The sequence below is a fragment of the Hippocampus zosterae genome, chromosome 10 (assembly GCF_025434085.1).
Source record: "Hippocampus zosterae strain Florida chromosome 10, ASM2543408v3, whole genome shotgun sequence".
NCBI classification, from domain to species: Eukaryota; Metazoa; Chordata; class Actinopteri; order Syngnathiformes; family Syngnathidae; genus Hippocampus; species Hippocampus zosterae.
In genome coordinates, this window is record NC_067460.1 from 16998715 (window position 1) to 17015422 (window position 16708).

The 16708-nt window shown below is 44.0% G+C and overlaps 1 protein-coding gene across 5 annotated transcripts; it reads left to right on the forward strand.

Annotated features, from left to right (window-relative positions):
- The first annotated feature begins 351 nt into the window (after positions 1-351).
- LOC127609064 (trichohyalin-like) lies at positions 352-15503 on the forward strand. Of its 5 annotated transcripts, XM_052078692.1 has the most exons (19): positions 352-852; positions 1035-1111; positions 1359-1473; positions 2395-2495; positions 2661-2778; positions 3907-4008; positions 4720-4817; positions 5002-5197; positions 5349-5443; positions 5664-5724; positions 6171-6269; positions 6416-6477; positions 7162-7303; positions 7877-11179; positions 11576-13188; positions 13334-13462; positions 14345-14540; positions 14757-14820; positions 14901-15503. In XM_052078692.1, the coding sequence occupies exons 4-19, from the start codon at positions 2452-2454 to the stop codon at positions 15248-15250; spliced, it is 6672 nt and encodes a 2223-aa protein (XP_051934652.1). In that variant the 5' UTR covers positions 352-852; positions 1035-1111; positions 1359-1473; positions 2395-2451; the 3' UTR covers positions 15251-15503. The 5 variants fall into 5 exon arrangements, with proteins under 5 accessions (XP_051934652.1, XP_051934649.1, XP_051934650.1 ...); XM_052078689.1 differs by having other exon boundaries at positions 7877-13188; XM_052078690.1 differs by having other exon boundaries at positions 7877-13188; positions 14760-14820.
- Positions 15504-16708: the final 1205 nt, after the last annotated feature.

A 16708-nucleotide genomic window follows, 5' to 3' on the forward strand; every position in this document is an offset into this window, starting at 1 on the left:
CAGCTGTCTTTGAGGGGGGAAGGCAAACTACAACCCCAAACTGGTCATCTGTCAGCCGCAGGGCTCGTACAAGAACAACCATTCACACCCACATCCATACTATCACTGAGTGGGAGCCGATCGCACGCTGCCCGCACGGAAGTTGGGCAAATGTACCATTACACCATTAGTGACATGCCATGCATCATATGAAACAAATCCTTGACGTTGTAATTGCTGCAAAGCCTGTGAATACTACTGTGAATATGGACTCAATACAAAAATACTGTTTTTCTTTTAAGTAGTTTGACTTTGTAAACATCAGCTGCCTTTATCATGTCTGTAATTGAGTACCGGTAAGTGCTTCTTGACAGTCACAGTATTGAGTGTGCTTCATCTGTGTTTCAAAAGGCCCATTCTGAGGACCGCTCTTCAAAATCATCGCTTAAAAAGGACCATTCTGAGGACGGCGGTTCAAAATCATCGCTTAAAAAGGCCCATTCTGAGGACGGCAGTTCAAAATCATCGCTTAAAAAGGCCCATTCTGAGGACCGCTCTTCAAAATCATCGCTTAAAAAGGACCATTCTGAGGACGGCGGTTCAAAAGCATCGCTTAAAAGGGCCCATTCTGAGGACCGCAGTTCAAAATCATCGCTTAAAAAGGCCCATTCTGAGGACGGCAGTTCAAAATCATCACTTAAAAGGGCCCATTCTGAGGACCGCAGTTCAAAATCTTCGCTTACAAAGGCCCATTCTGAGGACGGCAGTTCAAAATCATCGCTTAAAAGGGCCCATTCTGAAGACCGCAGTTCAAAATCATCGCTTAAAAAGGCCCATTCTGATGACCGCAATTCAAAATCATCTCAGCAACAGGTACTGTTCTGTGTACCTTACCCGACGACCTTAATGTTAGTATAAGTGTGTTTCTGGCAGCACATCCCGTGTTCGCATCATGTCAAATCTCACGGGTGATCTTATAAGTCAGTTAACTTGATTGTTCATTGAAAAGAAAAAAAAACAACAACTTTTTTTTTAAATGTTTGTGTATTCCAAAGGTACTCGTTCTCGACTCTGAGAATTCCGTTTGCTCTGAAAGTCAGTCGGACAGAAAGGAGAGTAAGGCTGCAAAAAGGTTTGTAATCTATCACACTGCCACGGAAAAATGCGATGCCGATCATTTTTCAGGTGCTACTCAACCTAAAAAGACTGACTCCACACTGGAAAATGATTGACTCCCGACTAAGATTTCGTTTAAAGTTATGAATTAACAAATCGAACAGCTGTTGTGAACTTTGCAATATTTGTAATACTATGTTATATAGTATATGCTTTATTTACAGTACTTAATCATCTCTGCGTAACCCTTTCTTCTCTTCCAGCCAGGATGACTCTAAGCGTGACTCTTCTGGTAAAGGCATCCCCACACCTAAGTTGAATCAGTCTGCTGATGAACAGAAGAAGAAGGAGAATGGGGAGCTAATCAAAAAATCAAAAGTGGGTGGCTCCTGAATGGGGTAACAAGTGTCAAACCTATGAGTGGAATGTATCATGAATATTTCCTAACTCTTAGATAAAGTTTGCACATACAGTATCCAAGACCAGTTGTTCTCACACTTTTTACACCAAGTACCAGCTCAAAAACTAGATACGGGGTCTGGCTCTCCAAATCAGAATAAAAATCAGAATCATTTTATTGGCCAAGTATGTAGAACAAACATGATTACTATCATCATAAACAAGGACATGACAAATGGGTATGGAAGGACATTTCGTAATGTACTGTAAGTGAACTGTAGTGCGGTGGTACCACCCAGTGACAACTGTGAAACAATGTGCAAAGTATCAAGCAGAGCTAAAGTGATCAGTGGTAGAATACAATACTATGACAGTTGTACAGTTGGTGCAGAAAATCATTGAACCATTTTAGAGTGACCAGTAGTAGTATTTGTTGTACAAGAAGAGTGACTACGTCAGTGACTGTATAGGGAGTTAATGGCTAGAGGGAAGAAGCTGTTTAAGTGTCTGCTGGATTTGGTGCGCATGGATCTGTATCGCCTGCTTGAGGGGAGTAGCTGGAAAAGGTGGTGGGCAGAGTGCGGGAGATCCAGGAGGATTTTCCGTGCCCTTGTTTTGATTCTTGCAGTGTGCAAGTCCTCAAGTGTAGGTAATACCACCATCATCACACACATTAGAGTATAGGAGTAGCGTAGGAAGCTTAAATGTCAATCCAACAATGAGATGCAGGTTTTATTCCTTAAGAGTTCATTTAATAATTATATAACCAAGGCAAATGTGCTCTTGGTCTTCTGAGAACTCTGTGACAATTACAGTACTTTCGTTTTATTGGAGTATACTTGTCAAGCAGAGCGGTTGTGACCTCAGTGCCAATGTTTTGCTCTTTTATGTGTCTTAAAGATTCCGGGAGAGGTCTCGGACTCGGGCAATTCTTCTTCTTCTGTCATTCATTCAGAGATGGATGTAAAAGAAGAGGATGATGAGACAGACAATTCCAAGAGGTTTGTTTTGTTGTTCACCTTTACAGTGCTTTTGGAAAAAGGTGACTGGTTACATGTGGCTATATTAAAAAAGGAAAAAAAAATACTCCAGCTCGGCGTTATAGTATCGACATAAAACCTCCTGTATTACCTCCTGTATTACTTACTTTTAACTCCTGCCTGCAGCCAAGATGAATCAGGACATGAACCGGTCGCTCAGAAGTATGGACACATTCAAGGCACTGATGATATTGTGGGTTCAGAAGCCAAACATAAAGACGAGGAAGAAGACTCGACTAAAACAGTTAGTGCCCGATGATTCAGTATACAGTAAAGTTTGGAATAGTAAGAATTCATTTTACAGACAGCTGCAAGCGGTACGGAAGATGAATGAATGAATGAAGATAATAATAGCGGCCCGGTAGTCCAGTGGTTAGCACGTCGGCTTCACAGTGCAGAGGTACTGGGTTCGATTCCAGCTCCGGCCTCCCTGTGTGGAGTTTGCATGTTCTCCCCGGGCCTGCGTGGGTTTTCTCCGGGTGCTCCGGTTTCCTCCCACATTCCAAAAATATGCATGGCAGGCTGATTGAACACTCTAAATTGTCCCTAGGTGTGAGTGTGAGCGTGGATGGTTGTTCGTCTATGTGTGCCCTGCGATTGGCTGGCAACCGATTCAGGGTGTCCCCCGCCTACTGCCCAGAGAAGGCTGGGATGGGCTCCAGCACCCCCCGCGACCCTAGTGAGGATCAAGCGGTTAGGAAGATGAATGAATGATAATAATAATACATTTTATTTATAAGCGCCTTTAAAGACACCCAAGGACACTTTACAATAAAAATAAAAAAAACACAAAACAATATGGGTTGAGCAGCGGCAGCCAAAACGCGCCAGCGTTCACTCAACCCGAAAGTCAGAAAGAAACCACAAGGGAGGGAGAGGGGGAGAAAAAAACCCACGCTCGAACTACCCTCATTTTGAGGATAATTTGAGTGAGGCAAAAAAAAAACTCATGCACAAGCATATGACAGTTACAACAGGTCACAAGACATAAACAATGAAGACGGTGAAACAAGGAAATGTATGAGGGAGGGGGTGATGGTGGGGGACTAGCTTCCGTGCATATTTTCATCAGGGGAAGGTCGAGATAGCAGATGTAGCAGGCTGCTTATTAACAATATTAACAATAATAATAACAATAATGAGTACATGTGTAATCTCTATCACAACTTCTTAAAGCCATTTGCCAGTTCACATTTTACTTCTCACCGATAAGATATGCATTAACCAAATAAAAATTCACACATCTTTGTTTGGTCAAGTACATTTCAGTAGCATACAATTATATGCCTGCAGTATTTCAGTGCTACATGTGCCTGTGCATGTGTGCTTGTGTTTGTGTGTGTGTGCGTGCATGCGCGCGCACGTGCCTTAGGACTCAAGAGACAGCAGAAAGGCAACGGGGGAGATGATTCGGCCAGAAATGTTCAAAAAGGCCCATTCTGAAGATCAAAAGAAAGAATCATCACAGCAACGGGTACTTTTGCACTGTTTGTTTTGGCTTTAAACTGACTGTTGTGATTGTGTGAGGTTCATTGTGATCAGTGACACCCATCCAGAGAGTTGTTGATGGACAAGTAATCATTATCATTTTTTTGTACCCTGTTCTTCGGATAAGGCTTACTGTCCCTGTCAGTTGAACAGGGATAACAAAAAGAAGGACAAGAAGAAGGCCGAGTCTGCCAAGTGGTTTGTTGTTCTAACCTACAACATTTAACTAATCATACTCCTCATTCAAAACTGCTGAATATTTTATTGACTTTTCTTACATCCCTGCAGCAAAGTTCAGTTAGGTCAGAAATCCTCTTTTAAAGATGTCCAAGATCACAAATCCAACGTGCATACAAATGCTGTTGGGAGCTCAGAAGCCAAAGTGGTCAAGGAGGAAGAGGAGCTTATCTTATCGTCTGAAGCAAGTAGCTGTTTGAAGAGTGTCATTTGCACAATATTGATATGCAGTCAAGCTCAAGAACTATCACAATGAAAAAACTGAAACCCAAATTTCATCCCCTACTAAAATCATAAAGTACAATCGCCATGATCTTTTACTCTGTTTTTACTTTGCACCCTATGTGCAGTGCGTCTGGCCCCACGCGTCTTTGAATGGCACCACACTTTGTGTACGTCTCTTGGGGGTTAATGTTATTGTTAATCAATGTTTTTGATTTAGTAATTTTATGCCCTATAGCTATCTGGGAAGTTATTGGACTCTGCCAAATCTGACAGTTTTGTGGCGATGGATAGCAAAGGGAAGGAGGGGGAGGAAAAGACGGAGACAACTAAGAGGTATGTTGTTTATTCCTCTTCATAGAAAACAATGACAAGAATTACTTAAAAGGCTCATTCCATCCTACAATTTTAAAATATTGTACATGTGAATTTGTTCTTCTGAAGTCGAATTGTGGCCAACGGACATTCTGAAGGCCCCCCCCCCCCCATTTTGTTTTGTAATTGAAACTGCTATGTGCAGCCAAGATGAATCAGGTAACGAGTCTGCTGGCGAAGACGTCCACAGCGGTCCAGTGGATCAGGTAAATAAACACATCCAGAGCATTGCAGTTTCTAACTCAGGAGCTGAACAGTCCAAGAAACAAGAGAGGCCTGCCAAAACAATTGGGGACAAGACCCATGTTTCAGACCTGAGCACTGAATCATCAAAGCAACGGGTATTTGGCTGTGACCCAATAATGCATTCCTCATCGGCCCTCATTTCAATGCATACTCGAATCTTGTTTCTTTAATTTCAAGTGAAATTTAACTTTATACCAAACAATGTTTTTATGCTTTTTCAAAAAAAAAAACAAATCTATCCTGAAGTTTGTGGACTGCAGCACTTGTGTGTGCCGTGACAGTAAGCACGTTATGGAAGTCAAAGACGGGGTGGATAATGTGAAGAGCGAGTCTTCCAAGAGGTTTGTAATTCTTATGCTATTCAGAAAACTGATACTACGTTTAGAACAGAACTGTTTCTCATGGTCCAATACCAGACTTGCGCTACGGCCTAAATGAGTTATTTTTCCAAGTCTTTCCCGAGTGAGTGAATTCCCCTTTTGAAGATGGTAACTTGAATGCTTTTGTGTAACTAAAATAATCTGCTGTTGAATTCTCTTATTTTCTCTGTCCCTCCTGCAGCATGAAGGCTGCTGGGCACTCAGAAGCCAAACCAGAAGATGAGCCAAGTAAAACACCGACAGTGAGTGGTTGTCATTGACAACATGGAGACTTACTTGACTGCAAAAATTAGTTTTGCAGATCATGCACTTAATGACCCATAATCAAGAGGCAATACCGCTACTAAAAGTATACTGACAAAACTTAGTAAGGTCATGTGAGGTCTATTCTTCTCTTGCTCTGCCTCGGTTTTGATATTGATGGAGTCAAAAGCGTATCTGAAATGAAGATAGTTCCATATCTTTAGCTATGTTAGCGCGATTCAATGCAATTTGCTGAAGTGAGAAATTTGAAAATAAATTTAGTGGAGAGGCTACTGAGAGACGATATACCGGTACTTGAGTTGAGTAGCTTCCTTCCGCTTAAAGACTGTTTTCGGTTATTCGGTTCTTGTTTTTTTTTTTTTTTAAGAGGATGCATTTGGATGTCATGTATGTGTTTTTGCCTGCGTTTGTACTTGTACTTTAGGACTTTGCAGTGGCCATCAGGGATGAAGATCCAGCAGAGGAGGTAACTGAGCTTGAAATCCAGTCTGAGGACCAGAGTCTCGAATCACCACGGCAGGAGGTAGACTCTAAACAGTGACTGCCATCTATATTTTGATAGACTATTTTGTCGAAGCATGGCGGCACATAATCTCAGAGGTTCTTGCTTTTGAGATTGGTCAAAACTCCCTAATTGTCAAATTATTTTGTTCTTGTTGTGTTCTTAAGATTTCAGACCGGATTTTGGACAACAGTGATTCCATTTTTGAGGCAGAGACTTGTAGTAAGAGGTTTGTTCTTCCAAATTCATGAATGAAAAAGATTATTATCCTAAAGGCACTGAATCGATCACATCAGGACTGTTGTCTGGTTTTCTAAGAGCATATTTCTTATTCTTTTTGGACTGTGATGTCCCCATTGGAGATAACAGGGGCTTTCCATGTTGAAGTTTATAGGAAACACCCACACACTGACCAAACCTTGATTCACAGCACCCACTGCAACAAGGCCAAGGTAGTTTCGGACACAAAGAGTGGCGAGTGCAACAACATTGTAATTCCGTATGAATCAAGTCTCTCTGAAAAAGGATTCTTAACCGGCACAACTAACTGCCCCTAGGCAGCTGGGATAGGCCCCAGCATGCCTGCGACTTTTGTGAGTTTTTTTTGCATCCAAAAGAGGAATGGTGATTGGGACGTGCCTCTAACATTGAGGATAAAATTGTCGGATTATCACACCAAGCCTGACGAGAGCTGTCCTTTCTAGCCTAGGTGAATGAACTGATGAAGCCTGCTTAGATGTGAGGCAGAACATCAAGGACAACCAGAACAGTCCCATTGCAATTGATTTACTCCTCAGAAAGAAATAACATGGGAACTGCTTTCACCCTAAATGAGAAATTGAAATACAATTTCTCAGTTTCTTTTTTTTATTTAAATCAATCTCTCTTGAATTAAATCATGTCTTCCCCATAGCCTAGACGAATCGGGGAATGACTCCTCTGTTGAAGATGTCAACAGTGACATAGTGGCTCAGGAGTTTCAGAAAAGCCAGCGCAGTGATACTGATGTCCGCTCGCAAGGCAAACGCAAAGAAGAGTTTCCCAAACCTACTGCGGTAAGTGGATGTTAGAACATATGAACATGTTACACTGTCTCCATGGACAGTGTTATCTTGAAGATGATGTCATTGTCACCAGACAGGAGGCTGTATTTTATCACGCTTTATTTTATTTGAAGGAAAAGTGCAAACAGTTTTAGATGAGGTTTTTTTGTGACAGACTGGTGGCCACAGCAATTACGTTTCGGACCACCGTGGACGAAACAGGATAGGTGATACACAATGGGGGGACCGGATGGGCAAACGTAACAGGCCGTGATTGAAACTCTAATTTGAAGGATTTTTGGGGGGGGACCAGATTTTGTACAGCTGATTTCACAAAAACATTCCCCGTACAGGCTTTTTTCCCCAACACAAAAAAATTGATCACGTCATCTGATTTTAAAAAAATTTGGTGTCTCGTAGACAGGCTGAATTTTAGCCAACAGTTAAATCATGTAGAAAATGTGGTCCATATAGGAAGGGCCGAGTGGTAACCCCCATTGCAATGTCAGAAAACACAAAACTCTGAATATAAAATGTGTCCAAGAGTCTTACTGGGTAATTATTTTTCAATCACCTTGACGACAGGTCACAAAAGAGCTATTGTTGAGGGAAAAGAGGATGCATCCCCACCATGAGGATTGGCCAGAGCACCTATTGAGGGGGAAGCAAAATAGAATGATTTTCTCTGACAAACCGAGGACAGTTGAAGAGGAGGAGGCTGAGTGTCTTATGAGGGAGAAGCAAAAGAGAATATTTCTGTATGAGGAGAAACTTAGAGAGGAAGCGGAGGAGGCAAAGCAATTACAGAGGGAGAAGGAGAAAAGAAAAAAGTTCCAACAGGAACTGCTGAGAAAGAAGGAAGAGGAGATGGCGCTGTTGGAAAGAGAGTTGGAGACACATCCGCGCAAGGAGAAGCTCTGTTTGGATATGGCTCATTCAAAAAGGCCAAAAGAGTGTCTCTTTTACCAGAAGGAGCTGAAAAGAGAGGAAACGGGGCCAATGGAGAAGTTGAAAAGGGAACACGAGAAGAGACTGTGTCACCACCCGGACCAGATGAGCAAAAAGGAGGAGAAGGAAATGGAGCGATTGAGGTATGAGAAGGAGATGCGAATTAGTAGACAAATGGAGGCGATACAAAGAGAGGAAGAGAAGGAGGCACTGCAGTTAATGAAGGATAAGGAGACAAGAATACGGCGTCACCAGGAAGCACTTGGAAAGAAGGAAGAAGAGGAGATGGCGCGACGAGACGTTGAGATGAAGAAAAGAACACATCTCCACAAGGAGAAACTCCTTACGGATTTCGATCGCTCAAAGAATCAAAAAGAGTCAAGCACACACGTCGGCCAAGAGAAGCATGAGATGAGAAATAAAGAGGAGGAAGCGGAGCAGTTAAAATGGCAAAAGGAGATGAAAATGCATCCCTGCCAGGAGGAAAACATGATAGAGCAACTGAGGCATGATCAGGAGATATGGATTTGTCGACAAAAGGAGGAGCTGATGAAAGAGGAAAAGGAGGAGGTGGCGCGATTGAAGAGGGAGAAAGAGACAAGAATCTGCAGACAAAGGGTAGAGCTGAGGAGAGAGGAAGAGGAAGAAGTGGAGCAATTGAAGCGTGAGAAGGAAACGAGACTTCATGCCCGCCTGGAAGAGCTCAGGAAAGGGGAGGAGGAGGAAGAGGAATGGTTAAAGAGGGAAATGGACATGAGAAAATGTTCCTTCCAGGAGGAGCTGAATAGAGCACAAAGGGAGGCAGAGCAGTTAATGAGGGAAAAGCAGATGGAAATGCAATTCTACCTCGAAGTGCTTAGGAAAGAGGAGGAGGAGGAAGCAGAGCAGCTGAGGAGGGAGAAGGAGAAAAGAATATGCCAACAAAAGGAGAAGCTGATGAAAGAGGAACAGGAGCAGGTTGCACGATTGAAGAAGGAAACTGAGAAAAAAATTCGTCGCTGCCTCGACGAGCTGAGCAGGGTGGAAGAAGAGGAAGCAAGGCAATTGAAGCGGGAGAAGGAGATGAGAATGCAGGTCTACCAGGAGAAGCTCCAGAGAGAGGAGGAGGACGAGGCACAGATTTTGAAGAGGGAGAAGGGAGTTCGATTCTCTGTAAGCCACGAGCAACAGCTGAGAGAAGAGGAGGAGGAGGAGGAAAAGTTGAAAGAATACTTTGAAAATCGCAATCGTCTCCTCGAAGAGGAGCTTCGCAGGGACAAAGAAAAGGCTGAGCAAATGAAAAGGGAAAAGGCAAAGATACACTTACATCGACAAGAGGAACTAAAAAGACTTGAAGCGGAAAAAGAGCAATTGGCCAGAGAAAAATGGACACGACTGCAGCATGAGGATCTGAGGAGAGAAGAAGAGGAGAATAACCAGTTCATGAGGGAAAAGAATTTGAGAAAATCTCTCCTAATGGACCAACTTAATAGAGAGGAAGAGGAGGAGGTAGCACGGCTAAGGAGGGCCAAAGAGATGCGAATGAGGCACTATCAAGAGGTGCTGATGAGAGAGGAAGAGGATGAGTTAGAATCTCTCAAGAGAAAACAAAAGACAAGAATGTGTCTTCATCAGGATGTGCTCAGAAGAGAAGAAGAAAAAGAAGTGGACCAGTTAGAGAGGGAAAGACGGATAAGAATGCATTTATGCCCAGAGGATCCGAGAGGAGAAAAAGTGCAGGAGGTGGAAAAATTAAGGAAGGAAAAGGCATTGAGAACAACACATCAACTCCAGAAGGGACCGCAGGACGAGGAAAGGGAAAATGCAGAGAGAAAAAATCTTCAGTTTAGCCGCGAGGGGAAGGAGGCAGAGCGGTTAAAGGGGCAGATGCAGCTCCACCTGGGGCAGCTGTGGAGGGAAGAGGATAAGGCCAAACAAATTCAGAGAGAGAAAGCAAAATCATGGCCTCGCAGGAAGGAGCACAGCGCAAGGAAAGAAGTGAAAGGGTTATTTAGCAGGGAAACGGAGACACAAACGATGCTCCGTGAAAATGAACCGAGACGTGGCGACGTGGAGGGAGAGCGGTTGAAGAGGGAGAGCATGACATTCTCAAATCGCCAAGAGGGGCTAAGAAAAGAGGATGAGGCAGAGAAATGGACCAGCGAGACAAAACTGTGGCTTCGCCCGAAAGGGGAGCAGTGTATAAAGGACACGAGGAATAAGAAGGTGCTTTATGACGAGGAACCGAGAAGTGAGCATCAGGGTGTCGTGGGCTTGAAGAGGGAGATGAGCATGTCGTTTCGCCAAGAGGCGCCAAGTAGTGAACAGGATGAGTCAGAAAAATGGTACGCAGAAAAGACAAAATCGTGGCCTCGCACGAAGGAGCACAGCATAAAGAAAGAACCGAAAGGGCTGTTTGTGAGGGAAATGAAGACGCAAACGATGGATCATGAAAAGCAACTGCAAAGTGAGGATGAGGAGGTAGAGTGGCATCTCAAGGAGGCGCTGAGAAGAGAAGAGGACGAGGCAGAAAATTCGGAGAGGGAGATGACACAATCGTGGCTCAGCCCGCTGTGTAGCACAGAGGAAGAATCACCAGGGCAGTTTAAGAGCGTAATGGAAACAAGACAATCATGGCCAAGCCAGGAGTGTAGCACAGAGGACGAAGCGGAAGGGCCATTTACCAGGGGGATGGAGGCAAGAAAAATGCTCCCTGGACAGGAACGAAGAAGTGATGATGATATTTTGGGATTTTTGAGGCGAGAGAGGAGAATGTCGCTCTGCCAGGAGGACATGAGGAGAGATCAGGATGAGCTTGAAAAATTGGAGCGATGGAAGACAAAATCATGGCCTCGCAGGAAGGAGCACGGCAAAAGAGAAGACTCAAAAGGGCTGTTCATGAGGGAAATGGACACGCAAACAATTCTCAACAAAGAGGAACTGAAAAGTGAGGACGATGAGGTAGAACACTTAAAGGGGGAGAAGATCCTAACGTTTCTGCGCAAGGACGGGCTGAGGAGTAAAGCGGATGAGGCAGAAAAATTGGAGCGAGAGAAGACAAAAGGCAAAGAGGAAAAGGTCAAATGGCCGGTTCTAAGGGAAATGGAGACACAAACAATGCTCCAGAAAGATCAACTGGGAAGAGAGGATGAGCGGTTCAAGGCAAAGACGCAGTTCCACCCGGAGGAGCTGATGAGCAAAGAGCAGAGGGCGAAGCAATTCGAGAGAGAGAAGGCGAAATCGTGGCCTCGCAGGAAGGAGCACGGCAAAAGAGAAGAAGCAAAAGGGCTATTCGTGAGGGAAATGGAGACACCGGCGATGCTCCGTGACGATAAACGGAGACGTGAGGATGAGGAGGTAGAACGCTTAAAGGGGGAGAAGATCCTAACGTTGCAACGCAAGGAGGGGCCGAGGAGAAAAGAGGACGAGGCGGAAAAAATGGAGCGAGAGATGACAAAAGGCAAAGAGGAAAACGCCAAATGGCCGTTTATAAGGGATAAGCAAACAATGCTACAGGACGATCAACTGAGACGTGAGGATGAGCGGTTCAAGGAGCAGAGGCAGCTCCCCCCGGATGACCTGATGAGCAAAGAGCATTGGGCAAAGCAATTCGAGAGAGAGAAGGCGAAATCATGGCCTCGCAGGAAGGAGCACGGCACAAAGAAATACGCAAAAGGGCTATTCATGAGGGAAATGGAGACACCGGCGATGCTCCGTGACGATAAACTGGGACGTGAGGATGAGGATGCAGGCTGGTTGAGGCTGGGGATGAGAACGTCGCACAGCGAGGATTTGAGGAGAGAAGACAATGAGGCATATAGACATTTAGAGAGAGAAAGGACAAAATCATGGATTTGCCAGAAGCCATTCAGGAAAACGGAGTCCCCAAAAATGCTCCATGAAGATGAGGTGAGGGATGAGGAAGGGGACATGTTGGGCTCCTCAGGGGATGAGGAATCCACAAGAGAACGTCCCAGAGTGAAGGATCGAACATGGACCCAGCGGGAGGGCTCGAGGGGAAGGGCGGAGCAGCTACAAGGGGTCATGCGGGAAAACGAAACACGCCTGCAACAGGAGCTGAGGAGTGAAGATGACGAAGATGAGGAAAAGGTGGATTTTTTAAAAAGACAGAGAAGAATTAGCCTTTTCGACGAAGAACTGAGGCGAGAGGAAGAAGAGGAAGTGGAGCAGTTGCAAAGAGAGAGGGATACGAGGATGCGCAAGTATGAGGAGAAGCTCAGACGAGACGAAGAAATGGAAGCGGACCATTTAAAGAGGGAAAAGGAGCAGAGAATACGTCGCCTCCAGGCGGAACTGAAGGTCGAGGAAGAGGATGAGGCGGAGAGCTTAAAGAAGGACAAGGAGAAGCGAATGAGGCTCCTCCGTGAGGAGATGCAGAAAGAGGAAGAGGAGGAACGATTCAAGTGGGAGAACGAGAGAAGTACTCGCTTCCGCCAAGAAGGGCAGAGCAAGCATGAAGAGGAGGAGGAGCAGTTTAAGAGGCCGGAGGGGAAAAAAAAGAGTGTTTACTTTGACAACCTGAGGACAGAGGAAACGGAGAAGAGAGCACAGGAAACGGCACGGAAGGGAAAAGACAAGACAAGCGGTCACCTCCAGGAGGATCCTACGAGAGAAGCCGAGCTTCAGGTTCGTAGGGAGAAGGAAAGGAGAACACCACAGAGCCAGGAAACGAAAGATGAGGAGATTGAGCGCTTCCAAAGGGAAAAAGGCAAGATGGTGCGTTACTCTCAAGAGGGATTGAAACGAGCGGAAGGTGAGGAAGAAGAAGAGTTGAAGACTGAAAATGAAAATCGAATGGGTCGTCTCCAGGATGAGCTCAAGAGAGAAACGGAGGAGTTGATTGACAAATTGAAGGCTGAGAAGCAGAAGAGAATGCGCCTCCGACAAATAGACATCTGGGGAGAAGAGGAAGAGAGGAAACTGAAGACGGAGTACAAGGAAAGGCTCCGGTAGGATAATCATGTCTGTTTTAACTTTTAATCATTTGCATAAGGCAAATGTCATTCCAAGCCTTTTTGCGTTATGCTAAACCCGCCGACTTTGAACAATTGAATTTGAGTGCCGAATTAATCCCGTCTCTTATCACCTCCTGAGGGCTTTGCGGCAGTATCTCCTGGTCAAGAGGAGGGAGGAGGAGACCCTGCTGAACAGAATGTTTGAGGAGAAGGAGAGATTAACAGAATCTGCCTGGATGGAGAGAGATGAGGGACAATTTCAACTCAGGTTTGACACACACTTTTACACAAAACACCGCAAAGGGACAGTTGTTGGAAGGGCGAGAAAACTGATGACCGTTCTGACCGTCTTGGATCAGTGTTGGGAAAATTACTTTAAAAAAAGTAATATGCTGTATATGCAGAGGTTTTGGCATTTTGTTCACAAGTTAAAAAAAAAGCAACATATGGCAAAATTGTTATTGTATCAGCCTTTGTGGCAATAAAAATATTTTGGGAAAAAAAAGTATGATTAGGTATTTGACCCTTTCAGAATTATTTGCACTTCTCCACACTGTGTTTAAGTTCGTCGAGCAAATGTAATTTTAAGATAAAGATAACCGAAGTAAACATTACATACAGTTTGTAAATGGTGTTCATATTAAGCGGGGGGAAAAAACTGTTCAAAGTTCCCTGCCTTTGTGTGTAAAGGTATTTGCCCCCCTTGGCAATAAAATGACTTAACGGTGGTTAATCACATTTTTGGAAAGATGAGTTCATTTTTACTGACCACACCCAAGCATGATAACCTCCAGATGTCTGCCAAATGAGGTGCCTCCTGGATGCCTCCCTGGTGACGTCGAAGAACGCTTTCGTGGCAACTTGTGGCATGCGGCTGTGTGTTCTTTATGTTCGGTTGCTCTCCACGTACTTAAACAACGGTGCAATCATTCCGTGGAAGTTTCACTAATAGTGGCAAAAGTTACTTCAGGTTTCCAAAAGATAAAGAAATATATGACCGGAAGATCGAAAAGTCGATCGGGCAATGTGTTGGAAGCACTGGCTGTTTTTAGCGTTGTTGTTTACATCATGTGTATTTAGTGATAAAATAAAAATACATGACATGTGTGTGTACGTGTGTGCGTGTGTACGTGTGCGCGCATGACTTCAGGCAGGACCGAGAAGCTGCCATAAGAGCGCTTTGCCTTGCACTTGAAGAAGACCAGGAAGCCGAAAATGATCGGCTGAAGACTCAAAGGAGCCAATTCTTTGAGCGCCTCAAGGCGGAGTCAGAAGAGGAGCTACATGCACTGCGAGCAAGACTCCAGAAAGGCAGGGAAGAGAAGATGAAGTTTTCAACACCAGGGGTAGCTGTTGATTACTTTTATCTCTTTGTGTTACAAATGTCCGATGGTGTATTGTCTACCTTGCCACTTACCTTCTACATTGCAGCAAAATAATGAAGTTGTTTACTGCTTTTATCGATAAATGCTATCAATCAACCCTTTAGCCCATCTTTGAAATGGTTTTGAAATGTACACTTAAGTAAGCCAAGCTGCATCCTGAATGAAAATCTGTCTCAGCAGGCGCATGAGAAGAGTTTTGATCCGGGCCTCTACAACACTTTTTACCCACTGAATGGGGCAGGTAACATTGTTCTATTGACACACTTATTACTGGCTCCACACAATAATAACTAAGTACTGTATCATTTTTCATATCCATAGTTCCGGACCCCAAAAATGAGATATTTGGAGCTTTCAGACCACCTCCCCAGTGGAACAACACCACACATTTCTCAGCGTACACACCGACTCTTGCAGCGCCTCGTCCCACGAATACCATGCCTACCTACACAGCTACGCATCCCTCACTGAGTACTCCAGAGTCACTGTTCTGTCATCCAAGAGCAACAATGTCTGTGGACCCATTCGTCACCACGTCCTTGGGAGACACGTACCTAGCGAATACTCCTATTGGGTACTGTGATCAGCTGAGCTTAAATACATTCAATGAAATCACGGTTTATCGTTTCCAAAGACAAAATGCCCAATGGAGTCCTCCTCTGCCCATGTGAATACATTTGATGCGGTCATAAATAAAGAGTTGATGCAGTGTGTACATTTACATCTACAAAACTCAGTTGCTGTAGAATATCAGTCTGATGAGGCCACAAATGCCTAATAAATCCAGTTGCAACCTCTGTAGCACTCCGCTGGTCTACATTTGGGATAATAGAGACCCATTTATCAAGCTCAGTCAGGTCATACAGTATGTGACATCAAATAAATGCTTGAATAAAAGAAAACATGATCCCTGTCATGAAACCAGTGTGCGCATGTTTTGTCTGTGTGTGGGTTTCTCAGAATAAACCAAGACTAAATGAATCCAAATAGAGGAGAAATAATCAAATGAGTACACTTCAAAATGATAGGGAATGCTGTTATGTAAGCAACATTTACAGAGTTAACATACCACTTTCTGAAGTCTCGTATTCTGTCACAGCACACACCACTTCTAGTGCTTAATTACCGATTGATATGCACAAACATCACATCAAAAATTCGAATAAAACATTCCGGTGCAGCAAGTAAGTATTCACGTTGTCAGTCGGACAAGGTGCGTGGATGGTACTGAAGTGTGTATTCTACCCAACACTACCCGTAATCCAATTTAGCCTAGCCCATCTTACTCCTGACCAAGGATATTCAGAACGGCAGCTATACATTTAATGCAAAAGGACACGAACGCAGTAGACAGACCACACAATGACCCTTGAATTTCACCCTGAAGACTGGTGAGCCAGTGGTTAGTGCGTTGACCTCACATTGCAGAGGTGCCGGGTTCAATTCCAGCTCCGGCCTCCCTGTGTGTAGTTTGCATGTTCTCCCCGGGCCTGCGTGGGTTTTCACTCGGTACTCCGGGTGAAAAACATAACATGCATGGCAAAAACATGCATGGCTGGCTGATTGAACACTCAAAATTGTCCCTAAAGTGTGAGTGTGAGTGCGGATGGTTGTTTGTCTGTGTGCCCTGCGATTGACTGGCAACTGGTTCAGAGTTTCCCCTGCCGACTGCCCCCCCCCCCCTTGTGAGGATAAAGCGGTTCAGAAAATGGATGGATGGATAAAAAGAAAGTAAAACTGATTTAACAGAATATATCATAATCATAAATGCTTTTTAGAAAACCAATTATTACCCGATTACTGTATTAAACACAAGAGAAATATAAATAATCTCTATGCTAATTTTTACATGTGTATCCATGGTTTTTGTTCGTATGTGAGTCTTTTTTTGCTGCAAGCATAATCACCAAAACCATAACATTGCAATTATTCATTCTTTGTGTAGTGAATATATATTACGAATTTCACTTTTTTAAAAAACTGAACTACTCTAATTATTATTATTATAATTATTGTTATTATTATTATACTTTTGTTAATGCGCTTGAGTAGCTGAACAAATGACAAGGAGACCAAGCTAAAGGAGTAAGTGGGCGTACAATACGTAATATGCGATGCCAGTCGGACAA

Coding starts and splice junctions, on each gene's coding strand:
- LOC127609064 (XM_052078689.1), top strand. CDS start 2,452: ATGGATGTAAAAGAAGAGGATGATGAGACAGACAATTCCAAGAG. Junction 2,496..2,660: donor GAGACAGACAATTCCAAGAG/GTTTGTTTTGTT, acceptor TCCTGCCTGCAG/CCAAGATGAATCAGGACATG. Junction 6,478..7,161: donor GCAGAGACTTGTAGTAAGAG/GTTTGTTCTTCC, acceptor TCTTCCCCATAG/CCTAGACGAATCGGGGAATG.